The following is an 18,080-nucleotide window of genomic DNA, read 5'->3' as shown; positions in this document are numbered from 1 at the left end:
TTGCGCCGCGCTGTGCTTTGTTTTCAATGGCTCCTGACCGGAAGTAACGTAGCTCCGGGGTCACATATATTGCATTTACAAGTATTGTCAATCTAAACAATTAATTAATATTTCTGCAATATTAACCGGTACATTTCCATAGCTAATTAGTGCAGGTTTTTATAATGGCAGTTTGATAATAAAAACCAATGACCATCTAATATCTCCCATTTATAATTACATACACTTGGAAGGCAATACAACAATTTTTTGCCTAATGTTATTTTACTTTTAGCTTACAAACATTGAACTTCAAATGAGATGGGGGCAAGGTGAATTGTCTCAGTAATATTTAACAACAACAAAAAAAACCCTGAATGTTGTAGAATTATAATAATAAAAAAAAACATGACAAATATCTTTGTGTCTGCTTTGCATTTTCTGCACATATTTTTCTGCAATTAATGTCCTATATTTTTCAACATTAAAACAAAAATCAATTTGTCATACTAGTAGCTTGTTCCAAACAGGGCCTGCAATTTAACAATAAGGCTGCAATTTATCATTCGCATTGAAATAAAAGTGAAACCCATTCTATGTGGTAATTACATACAATAAGTACTGTCCCTTCCAACATTAACACATCTAATAGCTGCACCTGCCTAATGATAATGGCTTGCATCATTTTGGCTACAAATTGTAAACTTGTTTTTAGGCAATAGAAAAGTAATAAAATGGTTGCAGTACATGCTGAATGGACTCAAATTGAATTTTTGAAGAAATACAAACACTTTAATGGCCATGGCTGGACCCACCATGTATTTAAATTTCCCTCTCAGTTTTATCCCATTTATATCTTATTTCCATTGTATACATAGGATATAAAATAGAGTGAATGAATGACAATTTACCTCTGTGCCGTTGTCGATATAGCATCTACAGCTTCTATGATCCTATGCAGGGCTGTATCTGTGCCTATTGTCATATCAGTACCACAGAAATCATTGTCAATTGAACCAACCTGAAACAAACATATGAGACAATTGGAGAAATGGGAAAAGAGAACATATGCTATATCATAAAGTTTTCCCCTTTCTTCTTCTTCCCGACTGTTCTGCACTCTTAAAATCTCAACATTTGTAATGTCAAAACGTTTTGGACTGCTAATCTGCTTGTTTGAAGTGGACCCCAACCCTCTCCCACAATATCTGTGATCATAACCAATCATTATCAATTATTCAAAATTATCAACCTATTATGTTCAAGCTACTCCACAGAAAACAACATTGTAAAAATGTTTTATCATTTTTGTTTGGAGATTGTAAATGTGACTAAATTCTATTTGCGCTGAAAAATCACACTTAAAATCCATCCATTTCCTAGTGAAACCATTAATTTGATTATATGAAATGCATCCTCTACCGTTTACCTTGACCTTGTACAGCAATGGTGTAGAGATTCAATTCAACACTTGGTCAGAAAATTATCAGGAATAGACAGGGTTGCCAAAAGATTTCAGCCTGAATCGCGGGTCAAATAATCGAAAAGTCGCCCAATTTTTCTCTTTTACCATTGGTTTCTACGGGGCAGGAAACTTCCGGAAGTCGCGGGAGCCAATGTTGAAAAGTCGCCCAAATTTGTTCTTAACCATTGGTTTCTATTGGACAGGAAATTGTCAAAAGTCACGGGGAAAATCTTCAAAAGTCGCCCAATTGGGCTACCAAATCGTGGGTTTGGCAACCCTGGGAATACATTTTGTTGCTTGTCTTCACACTAAACTTACCATTCCAACAATATGAAGATGACTATTGGCAGTTGCTTCTTTGCTTGTAATTTGTCCTGAATTGAAAACATGTGTACATGTATTACATTAACATTGTATTATAATATTAACAGATGGGTACGTTTATGATTTACAATGGCCATTATGATAAATGAACCGTTCCACATAATTTCGTGGTATAAAATGTATACATTAATAATATATTTCACACCATTTAGAGAAACAATATGTAAATGTACCATATCATTTCAATGTTATTATTATTTCCTGACTAAAGTTTCTCGGTCATCAGAAAACTATTTGAGGAAATTACTTAATGCTCTGCTAGCCATAGGCTTCAACATAAAAAGTCCAAGTTTTGCGATATTTTCTCAAAATTTCAAGAGCTATTTTAAGAACCACTGAACCAATACTAGGCTTGTTTGTACTCATTTTCATGCATTTTTTATGCTGATTCCAAATATGGTCATGAAAATGTACAATTCCGAAATGTGGTATCATTCACGAAAACAATACCAATACTCAATTGAAAAAAAACCCACCACCAACAATAATTATAAACTGACGAACTGGAACATGATATGCTTGCCATATTGCAGATATGCTTGCTACTTTTAATATTATTGATGCCAACTGCAGACATATCTATCAAATAACCCAGCTCAATTTCTTGGTATTGGTATATAGAAAGAATATAAAATTCTGGGTAAAAATCTATAAAACTGAAGCATTAAAAATATAACATCAATAACCAAGTCAATTACTTTTGCAAAAACTAATCGAACAGGTAAACATATAAATCCACTAAGGCCAAGTAAAATAAAAAACATGTTTCACATCCGGGTTTTTGAAAAAAAAGGAGGAAGAGGGGGCTTTTTATTTTTTATCCCAAAATCAGTGTAAATACCCATAATTAGAGCTGTTTTAGCATATACAATAATGCCTGGAAAAAGGAGGAGGCCTCTTTTTATTTGTTGTTCTGCGAGAGGGCCCCCTCTCGGATTTCAGATTGTCTGGCCTACATTTGTAACTTGTCTTTAAGCAATTCTGTATTTCCTGATAACTGGAAAAAGGCAAAGGTAACACCTATTCACAAGTCAGGTGATAAAAATAATGTTGGAAATTATCGGCCAATTTCAGTCCTACCCATTGTGTCCAAGATTATTGAAAGGGCTGTTTATAATCAATTATATGAGTACTTAAATGATGCAAATATTCTCTCAAGTGCACAATCTGGTTTCCGTGCCAATCATTCAACGACTACTACTCTTCTTGATGTCCAAGATTTTGTTTTAAATAATATGGATAATGGATATGCTACAGGTATGATCTTTCTTGATTTAAAAAAAGCGTTTGATGTGGTAAACCATGATATACTTATTGATAAACTGAGCAGATATGGCATAAATGGTAATGAACTATTTTGGTTTAAATCTTACTTAAGCAACAGATCTCAGGCTGTTAATGTAAATGCTACTCTTTCAAAATTTGAAGATATCAATATAGGTATTCCGCAGGGATCAATTTTAGGGCCATTGCTCTTTATAATATTTGTAAATTGCTTAGTATCCACTGTGGATTGCAAAATAATCATGTACGCTGATGACACAACCTTGATTTGTAGAGCTAAGAATGAGGTAGATCTTCAAGCACATTTGCAATCAAACATGTGTAACGTAGCAAAGTGGTTAACAGCTAACAAACTCATTTTAAATGTAGATAAAACTAAATTAATGATCCTTGGTAACAATCATATCATAGATAAATTTAGTAATGTAAATCTTATATACAACAATTGTATTATTGAAAAGGTTGATGATTTCAAATATCTAGGTGTTAAGTTTGATTATAATATGTCATGGTCCTCTCACATTGATTATTTATCTAAAAATGTTTCAAAAGAATTGGTATCATTAGGCGTTGTAGACATTTTCTTCCACATCACACTCTTGTTATGTTATCAAATGCTCTTGTAACCCCTAATTTTGATTATGCTAGTTCAGTGTGGTGTAACTTTTCTCTTGAATATCAAAGAAGGCTTCAGGTTTTACAAAATAGTTTAGCTAGAACGATTCTATTTGCTGATATTAGGGCGCCAGTAATAGACATGTTAAACTCACTAGGGTGGATCAAACTAAGTGACAGATGGAAAAATCATATGCTTATTCTTACATTTAAATGTTTAAGAAATCTTAGTCCTTCATATTTATCATCTCAGTTTGAATTTGTTCATAATACTCATTCTCATGTAACCAGAAATCATTCGTCTAATACATTGATTGTTCCAAAATACAACACTAATTCTGGATTACGTACATTTCACGTCAGAGCTGCTCATATTTGGAACAGTATATCACCAATGATTCGAACTGATATGGAAAATATGTCTTTGAGACAATTCAAAACAAATGTTCTCATTTCATGTTAAAATGTGTATATTCTATGAATTCATAATTGTGATTGCATTTTTTGTATATCTTATATTGTATCACTTTTGTGTACTATAATTATATTATGTTTTGTATTGACTGAGGGCCTGCTTGGAAAGCAGTGCTGGTCACTGAAGTTGTTACCCTCAATAAAGAAAGAATAAACTAACCCTTTAACTATCACAAAACCTTATAAAAGTGTTTCTTGTATATTAGCAAGGCTATAGAAAGCATCTCTACTTCCTAGACATATTTTGTGAAAAGTTATAACTGCATTTCAAAAAATAAAAATAAAATTGAAGAAACCTCAAAATAGGAAGCGGGAGGGGAAGTGAAACATGTTTATTTTTTTATTTGGCCTAATGTTAGTATATTCAGACTACTTGAGGCATAGGGCCGGTGGCTGCTGATAAGTACTTCCAATATGCACCTGCACGTCTCGGCAGATTTTACCCGGACTTGAGCAAACACAATATCAGCAATTTGAGATGAACATAGTTAGTGTAACTGAAGCCTAGCTACATTGTGTAACTTGGCTCAGTTGGTGCTGAGTGAGCAGAGAGCCAGACATGAGACATGTTCCAAGGGACACGAGCCTTTGTAGAATAGAAATAGATCATTTTTAGACTTTTTTCCAGAGGATTCATTACATTAACATTTCCTTCCTTGAAGAAAGAAATATATGAGTAGCAGAGGGTGTCTGGAAAATTGTTACATGTAAATTTTCTGTCTGGAATAATTTCACCTGGAATAATTTCACTTTTACATTTTTCTTGAAATAACATGATTGTCGTTCACTGTACTTGCATAGATTATCACCTATAGATATTTGGCCAACAGGGTCAGAATTTTGTTTTGCAAAATATATTTGCGGTAAATTATTTGGTTCTTGCAAATCAACTTCTGTGTTTTACAAACTACAAGTTTGAATTAATCAACTAGGTTTCACACAAATTTGAATACGAGAATCTTTGGGAGAATCAATTCTCGCCAAAATTCTGACCCTGAGCCAATAATCAACATTGAAAAAATGGTGCCACTAGCTTTCGCTTCCCTTCTTTAGCTGCTTTTTATGCAGCAACTGACCTATACTATTTACCTGCTTTGAGGAGTTCATCAATATGCTCTTTCCATTCTGTACTCAATATATTAGCTCCAGTGAGACTACCATCTCCTCCAATCACTACCAGATTTGAGATGCCCTTTTTGATGAGGTTACGGGCTGCTTTCTGTCTTCCAGCCTTGTCGCGGAAGTCTTTGCATCTAGCACTGCCAATTACTGTGCCTCCCTACAACAGATGAAAGATGAAAGCAAATAATACAAACAAGAAAACACACAATGTGGATTGTAGAAATATCAAGCATGATATTGGCCTCATCCAAATGAGTGTCCAAATAAAATATTGCAGACTCTGAAGGCTTGTTCGTTTGATCATTCCTTATGTTCTTCTTCTACTTCAGTACATGCAACATCATTGCATGATGGCAACAAGTTACATATATAAAGGAATGAACTGCAGTATGAAATATACACGTGAGATGTGCAATAAAAAGCAGCTTCTCAATACATGAAGCTCCTGGGATGTAGCTGTTCTCTGGAAGAATGACTGTCCTCAATCATACATTTCTCTGATCTTGACAAGTTTTTGCTCGCCCTATTCTGTTTAAAGAAATTTTTATTATTACCTGCACCCAAAATTTGAGACATGATCAAGGGGAATGAGTCACATGTCGGTAATTTTCAATTAAAACTTTTTTAATATCATTTTCTGGCAGTTTACAAATGCTACATTTTGATGCAAACCCCATCAAAATCGGACATCTGGTTAAACCCCATCAAATTCAGAAATATGGTTACCGAGTTATGAGCAATTTACCAATGGCTGAAAACAATATAAAACACAAGAATTTGAACACTGTTTTTGCCAATATCTCAAAAACAATATGGCATCCGACTCATTCCCCTTGATCGTGTCACATTTACTCTTTCCTGCCAAAGCAGTTAAAAATATACGCAATGGAGATTACAACGAATATAAAAGATTGATGTTGCTGTCAACACTCAAAATAAGTCAAAAGCTTGTTGTCAAGCTAAGAGTTAATTTAAAGATATCATTGATAGTACCAACCCTGCAACTGCCATAAGCAATGCATTGAGGGCTCAGAACAACAAAGCCTTATCTCCAATAGCTCCTCTGGGTAATGTTGTGCATAAATGCAATAGTGCTCATGAATAACATTACTCAGGGGAGCTAATGGGGATAAGGCTTGTTGCATGTTTTGCTCGATATGCTCCATATTGCACTATATCCTCTCAATCTAATTGCAGCGTGAAACCTACATACATCTGATACATACCAATTGTATTATTCCCGTCACATCTTTCCATGATTTTTCCTTTATGTGATCACCGCCATCACACATGCCTTGGTAACCCTGGATACAAACAAACATCAATTATATATCAGTATATAATGCTTGAAAATGGGCAGTTATTTATAACACAGCTCTAATCTTGTATACTATAATCCTACATACATGTATTATGATGACAAAACAGAATTTAAAATATCACAACACAAGTATTTATTGAATATAAAACTCATCTACAACTTTTTACCACACAAAATTTTGAAAGGCTGGGGGAGGGGAAATTTGCTAAGTCATCCCTAACCTATTTCAAAAATGTCTTTATACGATGACAAATTCATGCAAAGCTGCCTTAATTTGATTTGTTTTAAATTTGAGAAAATAATAATTCTGTGCAATTTTTTTTTGTAATCAACTACCGTAAAACCCTGTCTACAAGCATATAAAGTGCTTCTGATGAAAACTAAATTATTCCAGGCGCCATTATGGAGTTTGAACAAATAAATTACAGATTCAAGCATATAAAAACAAGTATTATTGTAAGACCAATCTATTGTATTGGTATATATACGCCTAATTAGTATTAGTTAAGTTTTCATAAAAAAACCCATATGCTTGTAGACGGGGTTTTACGGTATTTCATCACTTGACTCAATCATGTTTGATAGGGTTTTTTGGAATTTTTTGAGGATTTGTGATTCCCAAGGATTAAAAGCTCCTCCTTTCTAAATTAAATTGACACAGAGCAGCTATTTCAAACTTGTCAAGAGGAATTGTTTACAATTACATCTATAGATAGATCCATCCATTTTGGTTCATGAGAAATAAAGCTCGCTAAATGACGTCTTTGCACAGTAGTCTCTACATGTACTTCAAGAGAAAGATGAGCATGCAGTTAAGAGATTTTATCACTTTACTTCAACAGCTAGATGGTACTAGTGTCATCTCTCATTCATTGCACATTGATAGATATTTGTGTTACAAGGTTTTTAGAGTATCTATTCTATAATTTTATAATTTACTGACTGAAGGAAGAGGGAAATGTTTCCTTACTCAAAACAGGAAAACATGATTGCAAGATTTACAAGCCTTTTTTTTTTTTTCAGACCAAATTTGTTTTCTTTTTCCTGTTTGTTTTTTTTTTGCGCCAAATTAGTGTTTACAAAATTGCAAGCTTTATGTAATATCATGTCATAATGGATGGGCTAGCCAATATTTTTATCGTAGTACACCGATATAAACTACTCAAAATATTGGCCAGCCCATCCATTATGACACAATATTGGATATGCAAAAGACAAAATCCAATATTAGTAACATTCTCTAACTTGTTTTCATCTTCAATTCATTTTGATTCATGATATTGATACAATGTGTGATAACAATGATTACTGTTGATTACAGAAAACAAAAGAAACCAATCCAAACCTGATGCAGATAACATTGTATGATTCAATTTTAATAGTGATATTTGAAACTATGCTAGTTAAATACAAAAATATGAGCCTTTTTTAGTGCTCTACAATAAACACTAGAACAAAATGCTCTTGTGAGTGACAGACAAAAAATGACATTATACATGTATCTTTTGCAGTACTTATTACCTTGCACAAAAGACAAAATCATATCTTTTATTCTCATTCTTATTCAGTTTAAGTATAAGTAAAACCGCATTCTTATTTTGCGCAAGTGTGTTAAACAAAAGCATTTTCGCGCGATCATTGAGGACCAGCAATCATACCGCCTTTGCATGTCGCTGTCTTATATCAGTATCCACTATCACATCATAATTTATAGCTGAAAACCAATCAAATTATGTCAATTCTTGACAATTAAGACAAACCAACTGAATAAGAATTTAGTATAAATGTTGTTTGTATTATTTTGATCTGTACCCTGATCAAACAATCAAATCTATAATAACTGGGAAATAGCATCACTGGTTTCTAAGAAACATATGGCAAATCATATTTGAAATTTAATTGGCAATGAATTTTATGATCTAAATGGATGTACATTGGTTTTAAAATGTAAACTGAATATTGGTTAATGTAAACTGAACGTTGGTTTAATGTAATTCATTTTCATTCATTTAATTAAATACAAGGTATTTTATTTTTAGAATGAATTGATATATTTCTTATCATACATGGTAGTCTAGTTTCTGATGAATATCACAGCCTTATTTAAATACAGCACAGAACTTGTTTACTGAAGAGGACGGATTTATACTAGATGCATTATGCATTACTTACACAAAACCCACCTGAGGGCTATGATATACATCAACGCGGATTCAATAATAATGTCAACAAGTCTGTTCAACATGTTTGCTGATTATAAATATACCTTTAAAATTATACCTTTTATCAGAATCGGAAATTGTCAAGTTTTTTTCGTTTTTTGTTATTTAAGCATGTATATTTAGTCAAATTGATTTTTGTTATCTTCTTCAAAATGAAAAATTTCGCTAACAAATTCAGGCTTTTTCGTATTGAAATTGTGTTGCAGTGAAACAAAAGCTCAAGAAGGTTTATATTACATCCAAATCCATGTTCTAATGGTCCCTAGTGTGACTGACTGATGAAAGTATATGCTGGTTCCTTTAGGCAGATCAGACTCGGTGTCACTCTGTGCCCTTTCAACACATACAACTTCAATTATCTATGCCCGTGGAACGGTGGCATAGATATTGTATTTGTTGTGTTTAGTCTTCGACTTCTTCTTCTCCTCCTCCTTCTCCTTCTTCTTCTCAAGACCACTTCTTTGCTCTCCTCTAGCTCAAGAACTAAAGTAGCCTCGGGTCCCATACTTGGTACAATGATGGCCCATGATCCCTAGAAACATCCTAGGGTACCCCCGACCCCAGAGGTCAAAGGTCATGGGCTACAGGGGGCAATATGTGTAAAATTTCAAACGGCTCTAGCTCAAGAACTATAGCGCCCTCTGGGTTCATACTTAGTATAATGATGGCCCATGACCTAGACTAATTCCAATCAGCCGTCTACACTTCGCATGTACTGTGTATGCTTCGTAGTGACGACTGATTATCTTACAGCCAATATCATGACGGACTTCTGAAAACTATTCAATGCGACTTCAGTTGTGCGCCGTGAGCGCGATTGACTAGCGGCGCCCAGCGTGCAGCGTCGCTGTACCGCGCCGCTGTGACAAGATCGCGCTCTGAACTTCTAAAACAACAAACTCGGTCAAAAGGTCAATTTGGACACAACTGCATGCTCTATGCCACAGGAATCCTGTTGCAAAATCCGTCACTTTTTTTCCACGTAGTTTTCTCAGTCGTCAATCCAGACGGTTGACGACTGAGGGCAGCAGTCTACCCATGACCCCTAGATGTAACTTAATGTAGCCTCGACCCCAGATGTCAAAGGTCACAGGCTACAGGGGGCAATATGTGTACATTTTTAAAACTGCTCTTGCTCAAGAACTATAGCGCCCTCAGGGGTCATGCTTGGTACAATGATGACCCATGACCCTTAGATATTTCCTGCAGTAACATCGACCCCAGAGGTCAAAGGTCATGGGCTACAGTGAGCAATATGTGTAAAATTTCAAACAGCTGTAGCTCAAGAACTACAGCGCCCTCAGGGTTCATATTTGGTACAATGATGACCCATGACCCTTGATGTATTCTATATTAGCCGCATCCCCCAGAGGTCAAAGTCTAAAGACTTTAAAATGCAAAATTGGTACGACATATTAACACAGTGTAGCGCAATTGGTAGTATTTTGTTAGCTATATACCTGTGTTTGCAAACGGTCTGAATCGTACGTCAAGAAAACTGATCACTTGACAAAAACTCCCTTAAAAGGGAATGTGTAGGCATTTTGATCTTGGTTCCTTGGACCACTTCAAAAGGTTTTCATGATGGGACAAGGGGGGTGCTTGGTTAAGGGGTGGGATCACGGGCATAGATATTCGTGTTTGGTCAAACACAACTGTGGTTTCTAGTTATAAACTCTTCTTCAGGGATATAAACAGGTGTGCATAGCTTCTTTACTTTCTTCTGCTTTGAAATTATAATTAAAATGGGATGCTTTCCATTTGCTTGATGAAAATACATCTTACTTGTGAAGGTGCAAGTTTTAATGATTTTATTGCAATCATTGAGTATTACAATCTTGCAAAAAGTACAAATTCAAAATTGACCAATCGAGGGAGTCCTTGTGAGTAAATTGCACATTATTGTTTTAACTGTAAAATGATTGAATTCAATACTAACATCAATCTTCAAAATGAGGGGACCATTTATAAACATGTTCGAGTCAATTCAAAAAAAGAAAGAAATACATCATACACGTAACACTTCCAATGCTAAAAACACCACTATTCACACATATTTTTAGTCACACATGCCCGGGGTCACTCCCATTGTGGCCTGTACACCATCGCGATAATAAAAATGCGTAAAAAGGGTAGTTTTTTTGTGGGTAGGCATGATACGAGCGTATTGTGTTTAGGGTGTCAAAAACATGAAAAATTGGGGAAAAGGGTAGCAAAATTGCAATGGCAAATATACGTGGAAAGGGTATGAAATTTGATGTAAGGAATAAAATTCCAGATTAGGGCGTGAACCCGGCACGTGTTACCTGTTTAGGGTACCGTTTTAGCCAAGGATTAAACCCTTGTTTATAGGGTGCTTTTCTAAAGTTGATTATCGCGGATGGTGTACAGGCCACAATGGGATTGACCCCCACCCCCCCACCCCGGGCACACATGTAGATAATTATACTTGAGTGCCCACCCCCCAATCATACACCAATACTTGAAAGCGCCGTCAGAGGCTATTACTATTATGAAATTTATCAATAGCAAAAATTATGCAAGACAGAGCTATATGTTCTAAATAGCCCATCATAAAAAAAACCCTTTTTGAGCGGGTCCTGATTTTGTCCTTACCTCATGGATAGCGTACACCTTGAATCCGACATATATTCCCATGCGTACCACAGCTCTCACCGCTGCATTCATTCCTGTCATATAAGCATATACAAAATTGGGTCAGTATAGCAAATTATTTAATAGGATTATATAATGCACATGTATGTAGGGATGTGCTAGGGGCTGGGAACACTTCTACAGTGAAAGTGATGTGCCTTTTAACCTGTTAAAGACACCCCTCTTTCAACATCACTGTCATATTTTTACAAATGCATGGTCTGCATGTTAGTGTTTGATTAAATGCCCTGCGGGGCTAAATTTTTCCAAGCACAGGGAATAAAAAAAAATTAAAAAAAAAAAATTCCATCCTGATTCTGGCATTCCCAAAAAATTTGGAACAAACCCATCTGATTCAGTTTTTCTTGTATTAGATTTGGAAAAGCTTGAATGGATTGGGATGAGGTTCGGCCAAAATTTGGGTGTGGAGGACCAAAAATATTCACTAAAATATTCACTAGTAAATACTACAGAATGCCTCCCTGACAAAAAATGAAAATGAAAGAGACAATCAGGAGGGCAAAGGAAAAGAGGCAAGGAGAGGAGCCCCTTTTCTACCAAAATTCAGCCCGATCATGGGCCAAAAATAGTGTAAAATACAAATATTTTGCACGCTACGTGTGCACATAGTAAAAATAAAGCTATCTCCATCCTGATAATGGGCAAAAATAGTGTAAAATACCAAATATTATTTTGCCACCCCCCCATCAAAAAAGCTGGCTACGCCCCTGCTCTCATCTCAAGATCAGATCAAACTTTGTTTTTTTGTATTTCTATCAATCATGTTCTCACTCAATGACCCTCTACATGTAAATGAGGCTTAATCATCAATTACTCACCCAAAGACTCAGTATTTTCTTATTAATTTCCCTATTTCTTTAATTTTAGAAAGACTACGTCAATTAGACATTTACAATGTTTTTATTTGTTTTCTGTTAGAGCATGCTTCCAGCTTCCTAATCAATATAGATAAAATATTTAATTGTTACATTTTGTTTAATTATTTTGCATTTTCCCTTTGATAACTGATTTGTTCTTCATCATTTTTGCGACTGAATTTTTTCTGTGATTTGTGCATGTTTTGCCAGATCAACTTCAAAGTACCATAGTCTCTGTAGAATGCAGCTGTTGTTGTAACTGAATATTTAGAAGTGTGTAATATTACTATACAAAAACTCGTGGATTTTTCTTGGTTTTCTGGTTGAAAATCATCTGCAAAACTAGAATTGTGAGGAATGAACAATTTAGGTGTCTTTTAAGAGCTGAAATGATTAAAATCAAAGCATTTCAGTGCTGTTTTACTAAAAATGTGTGGGTCTTTTTGAGCTATGTGGTGCAAAAACAGGAGTCTTTCCAGGGAACATACCCAGTGTTCGATTTACCTGGATTCGCATCGCAAAATGCGAGTCATTTTTTACAAACTGCTACTCAACTACACAGACCAGTAGCAAAAAATGCGATCCCAAAAAATTGGGGAAAAATGCCTACTTGCGATCGTGAACCACGCTGATATACCATCATTTGCAAGTTGCCATTTGTCGATGTCAAAAATGTTTCCATAAATTCTATTTCCAAGAAAATAATCCACAAAAATATGACTCAAAAGTCCCTAAATCGTGATGTTTACGCCATTAAACTAAATACAGTATCCTCCCTTGTATGCAAATTTATTTCCATGACGTGTTGTGTTACAAACTTCCATGTATTACCAGATAACTAAAAGCGTGCATATTAATTTTATGGCGTCATAGAAGTAGCACTGTTTATATGGTGTATAGTTCAGTGGTGAGATGGAAATATCGTGTGTCCTTGGTGACAATCTTCCAAAATTATACAAGATTTTTAGGATTTCATAGATTCCTCACATTATTTTAATGCTTCAGCCCCGGGGGGGTCACTCCCATTGTGGCCTGTACACCATCCGCGATAATGAAAACGCGTAAAAAGGGTACTTTTTCGTGGGTAAGCACGATACGCAGCGTAACACGTTTAGGGTGTCAAAAACATGAAATATTGGAAAAAAGGGTAGCAAAATTGCAATTGCTAATACGCGGAAATGAAATTTAGGGTATGAAATTTGATGCAAGGAATAAAATCCCTGTTTAGGGTATAGTTTTAGCCAAGGGTTAAATCCTTGTTTAGGGTGCTTTTCAAAAGTTGATTATCGCGGATGGTGTACAGGCCACAATGGGAGTGACCCCCCCGGGGCTTCAGCTAATAAATTAGTGAGTTTCCTCTACTCAAAAATGTAGGACTTCTCTTGATTACTGAAGGAAAATTTGTGTTTAGAAAGGGCACACGATAATCAGCTTAGGAAGTTTAGGTGCCGAATTTTGAACCACATTCGGTCTGCAACACTGCAGTTGCATAACATTTTTTAAGCATTGAGTACTGGGATTGAGTAATCTGTGAGAAGATAATAAAATACAAAAAAATTGATAAAATATGGTGAAAACAAACTGCTACTCAAAATTTTGGAATTGCTACTCAAATCTGAAAGTGAGTAGCAATTTTTGCTACACAAAAAAATAGATGAAAATCGAACACTGAACATACCCATGGTCATTTGTGTTATCAAGTGCCATCCCTATTTTTAAACCTTATACAGGAAACTAAAAATTAATTGGGAAGGTCCTAAATATTCAATTATGTTATTATAACATTATAGGAATGTGAACTTCGAATTAATATTTATAATTAACCAGTGGAGTAAATTGAAATTGTTGATGTTCTTTTCCTCCTTTTTACAATACAATTTTAGACTGTTTAAGGGGTAAGGTGTATCTGTGCAGGTGGGGGGTCATAAAATATTTGTTGCTGAAATAGGGACAGGGTCGCAATTTTATTGATGTCAACTTTTTGTAAATTTGGGACCCCCCTTCCAAAGAAAATGCCAGTCCCCTAAATTGGTGTGAATTGGGATATTTCAGTCATGTAATTGCATCACATCATTCATGTTTTAAAACTGTTTAGAAGTGTATAGAAAACTGTTTAAAAATCGTTTCTGAATGTCAAAATTTCTGAAAGAAAAAAAAAAGATTTTTCTGGAATTTCCAAAATTTGGGTCAGCTTAAACGATTTAATAGTGTGGCCAGATGGAAACTACACAATTTTCTTTTGGCCTATCTTAAAAAGGAGATGGATTAAAATAATAATCATTCAACAACAGATACATGATCACCAATAACAATTGGCATATAAACCTGTCACTACTCATCATATTCTTACTGCACAGAATATGCTGATCACACTCAGCATGAATAAGACAAGCGATTTGTACGCAGACCATGTGCGGACATATCACAGCCACGCTCATGAACATGCACATTGTACATTCACTCTTCTGTAACCGAAATCTCCTATATTTACCATTTGCACTGTACGTGACCTTTGGTATTCAATACAGTGTACAGCTCAATACCTGTACAATTGACCTGACTAGCGTGTCCCATATTCACATCAGCTGAAGCTGACTTGGCACGTACACACTTGACACAAATATACCTGTATTTCAATACCATGGATCTATTTCAAGCCGGATTCTAGGCATGCTGTGCTCATATTATTAAAACAGCATACCGGTATACATTTTAAAAAAATGCCAATTTAAAAAAAAAAATGGGCTTTTTTTATTTTTTAAATATTGGCAATTTTTTTTTCCTAAAATTTTCTTAAAATTTTCCCCAAATGTTAAAAAACACATTTGAAGCCCCCAAAAAATGTGATCTGCACTGCAAATGATGCATATATACAAAAAAAACATCAGATTCAATAATGGTTAAAAAGTTCTTGTTGTACACATTTCCTACAGGGATAATCACATTCCTGATCAGAAGGTGATCTTGGTGGAACGTACACTAAAGGTAGGCTGCTCAAAATAAGCCACTTTTTTTATGGCGAGATGTTCCTGAACCTACATGTAGAGCCAAGTGTTACGATCATTCATGTTTGATTTTTTAATTGGAATTTAAAATGACCAAAAAAATAACAAAATTTTGATATAAAAAAAAAAACTAAATAAAAATAAAGATTTAAAATACACTAGTTTTGTATGCATTTTCTTTTTATTGATTATGAAGTGAATAAAAATTCTTATTAATCTTAATTTTAAAACTAAATCATATTTGGGTAAATTTATCGCATCTTGCATAAATTACAATGTATTATGCATATGACACTGTATTGATCCAATGCGACCTCTAGAAGGTCCAATTTTAAAAGTGACACTTTGGCTAAAAAAGGAGACAAGATTCCAACAAGCTAGCATTTATAGGGCAGGATGTTGGGGGAAAGGGGGCATCTCCCCTAAAAATCATAATAGAAGAAAAAATTAAGCAATAATTGCCCTGTGCATCTTACTTTTTAGCATGAAAAACACTGTTTTGGGCCCAAATCGGGTACAATTGCAAAATTAGCAGACACCAAATTGCAGAAAACACCTGAATTTGTGGCTAAAATAGTCCGAAATTGAAATTTTTTGTGCGCTTCGCATGTAAAAACAAGGCCCTGTAAAAGTATGCTCATTCCACAACCCCCTGTAAATTTTAATGCTTCCACCACCACTGCCTTTTGCACATGTTTCAAAAAGCTTCTAAAGGGTACCAGCTAATTTGAAGCAGCTCATGCTTCTGAGCATTTTGACACCATTAAAAAAATCAGTGGAAAATGAGACAGTGCAGGCCAAGAAACTATGCATAAAGGCGAGTGCTTAGGACCCGTCACCCCCCCACCTTCTTTTTCACCATTTTGACACAAATTGTATTTTGATGCTTATTTAGGATGCGAGGGTGCTGTTCAGCCTAAAAGCTGTTATGTAACCCCCTCCCCCACTGAAATTTCATCATTTCTTAAAAATAAAATCAAAGTTCCTGATAAATTACAGCATCTTTCCAAATTTGAACTGAAAGCTTATTTCACTTGTGCGTAGTGCCCATTTGAAAATGTGTATAGACGCTTCCATTGAATTACATGTGATACAAAGTTTGTTGACCCCTGTATATTCCTATGGACAGGGTACCCCTATATTTAAAAAAAATTAGAATTACGGCCACACGAAATGTGATTAAAGGCTGAGAATATCAGGATATGGATAATTAATTATTATCAAGTATGACTAAATCAACAAACAAAAATGATTGCCAAAGGGGGTCACTAAAAGGTTAAAGCGCTCTCACTGCCTAATTTGACCCAAAACCGCCAATTTTAAGGTCACCAAAAATATTTCTCTTGCCCCCCCCTCATTTGCCTCAAAACCCCTCCCAACTTGAGTAAATTTCCACTTTTTGCGACAATTTTGTGCAAAATTTGTCCATTGCCCCCCCTGAAATTCACTTTTCCCCCCACCCCCCTGGAAAAAATTCCTGTTGCTGCCACTGCCTTTAGCCTAATAGAGCCATTGAATTCATATGTTTTATGGGCAAGCACAGTGGGGTACTGTGGCTGTTCCTTCCCATCAGGGCCTTCAGAGAATGTAAATTTTGCCGCCCCCTTCATCAACAGCACGAAAAGGTTGACCCAATATTTTTTTGATGGTTTGAAAAAGAGCAGAGTATTTAGTGACCTAAAAGCCAAACAATTTCTGTACCGGGTATAGTTTTTTAACCTTTTTCTTCATTTTTAAGCCCTTTTTTCTTTCATATTTCTTTTTGCTACCCCTTCTTCTTCCGCCGCCCCTTCTTTTTTGCTGCCCCCTGATTTTACCCGGGGAGGAGCTTGCACTCCAACGCCCCAAAAAAATATGCGCATGATGCAACGCTAATCATTGCTCGCCATATTAGAAGCAGAAGCCGGATCCTTTTTACAAAATAGGTGTAATACTGGTACTAACTGCCAAGGGGGGGGAGGGTCTGGTTTTTCTGGAAACCCATGACTAGATGAAGGTAACCCCTTCTGCATACCTGCCAACATTGAAAACCTAGAAAACAGAGAACATGGCGAACGTAGGGCGCGAGGCGCCCGTAGTAACGCCTCTGACGGCGGGGGGTCGAGGGGCCCGCTTAAGGGCCCTTGGTGGGGTCCAGGGGCAAAGCTGCGGTGGGGGTTGAGGGGGCGAAGCCCCCCAAAGCTAGAGGATTTCTACACTGTAAAAACCCTTATAAGCCCCTTCACAGAAGACAAATTTTATAGAAAAACAACAATAAAGAACAAGGTGAAAATGAAGCCCTAGCCTTTATACACTTTGAGGAGGGATTTATACTCCATATCTACAACAATTTCAACACATATTTGATGATTACAACCTTTGAAAAAAATGTGAAAAAACATTCTGGGACCTGTTTTTATGAGTTTGAAAAATATGCTTCCTTCACACAGAAAATGTGCTTTTAAAAATGCAGTTTCCTATACTTTTGTACATAACGATCATTCGTTGAAGCAATTTTTTGGCTTTATAACAAGGCCTAAGTGACTGATAGGACATATAATATTGATATGATGCACAATACAAAGGTGAAAATTTAAAAAAAAAAATCAATTTTTTCTTATTTTTTCAAAGTTTTTGGCAACTTTAGAGACCCTCTAGACCTATTCTGAAGGTTTGCATTTGAGGAGGGATTTATAC

At 35.6% G+C, this 18,080-nt stretch overlaps 1 protein-coding gene across 8 annotated transcripts in view; it reads right to left on the bottom strand.

The window, feature by feature from the left end:
- Positions 1–18,080, bottom strand: part of LOC140158734 (ATP-dependent 6-phosphofructokinase-like) — a 58,287-nt gene that overhangs the window by 33,513 nt on the left and 6,694 nt on the right. For all 8 annotated transcript variants that reach the window (XM_072181937.1, XM_072181931.1, XM_072181932.1 and 5 more), the window contains exons 3-7: positions 11,483–11,556; positions 6,550–6,627; positions 5,291–5,480; positions 1,763–1,818; positions 891–1,000 (exon numbers count right to left, since the gene is read on the bottom strand). In XM_072181937.1, coding sequence (XP_072038038.1) covers positions 891–1,000; positions 1,763–1,818; positions 5,291–5,480; positions 6,550–6,627; positions 11,483–11,556 — 508 coding nt within the window. The remainder of the gene's footprint in view (positions 1–890; positions 1,001–1,762; positions 1,819–5,290; positions 5,481–6,549; positions 6,628–11,482; positions 11,557–18,080) is intronic.

Source organism: Amphiura filiformis, chromosome 8, assembly GCF_039555335.1.
Source record: "Amphiura filiformis chromosome 8, Afil_fr2py, whole genome shotgun sequence".
NCBI classification, from domain to species: Eukaryota; Metazoa; Echinodermata; class Ophiuroidea; order Amphilepidida; family Amphiuridae; genus Amphiura; species Amphiura filiformis.
Note: the sequence above shows the minus strand (reverse complement) of the source record. Positions and strands in the feature narration are given on the sequence as shown.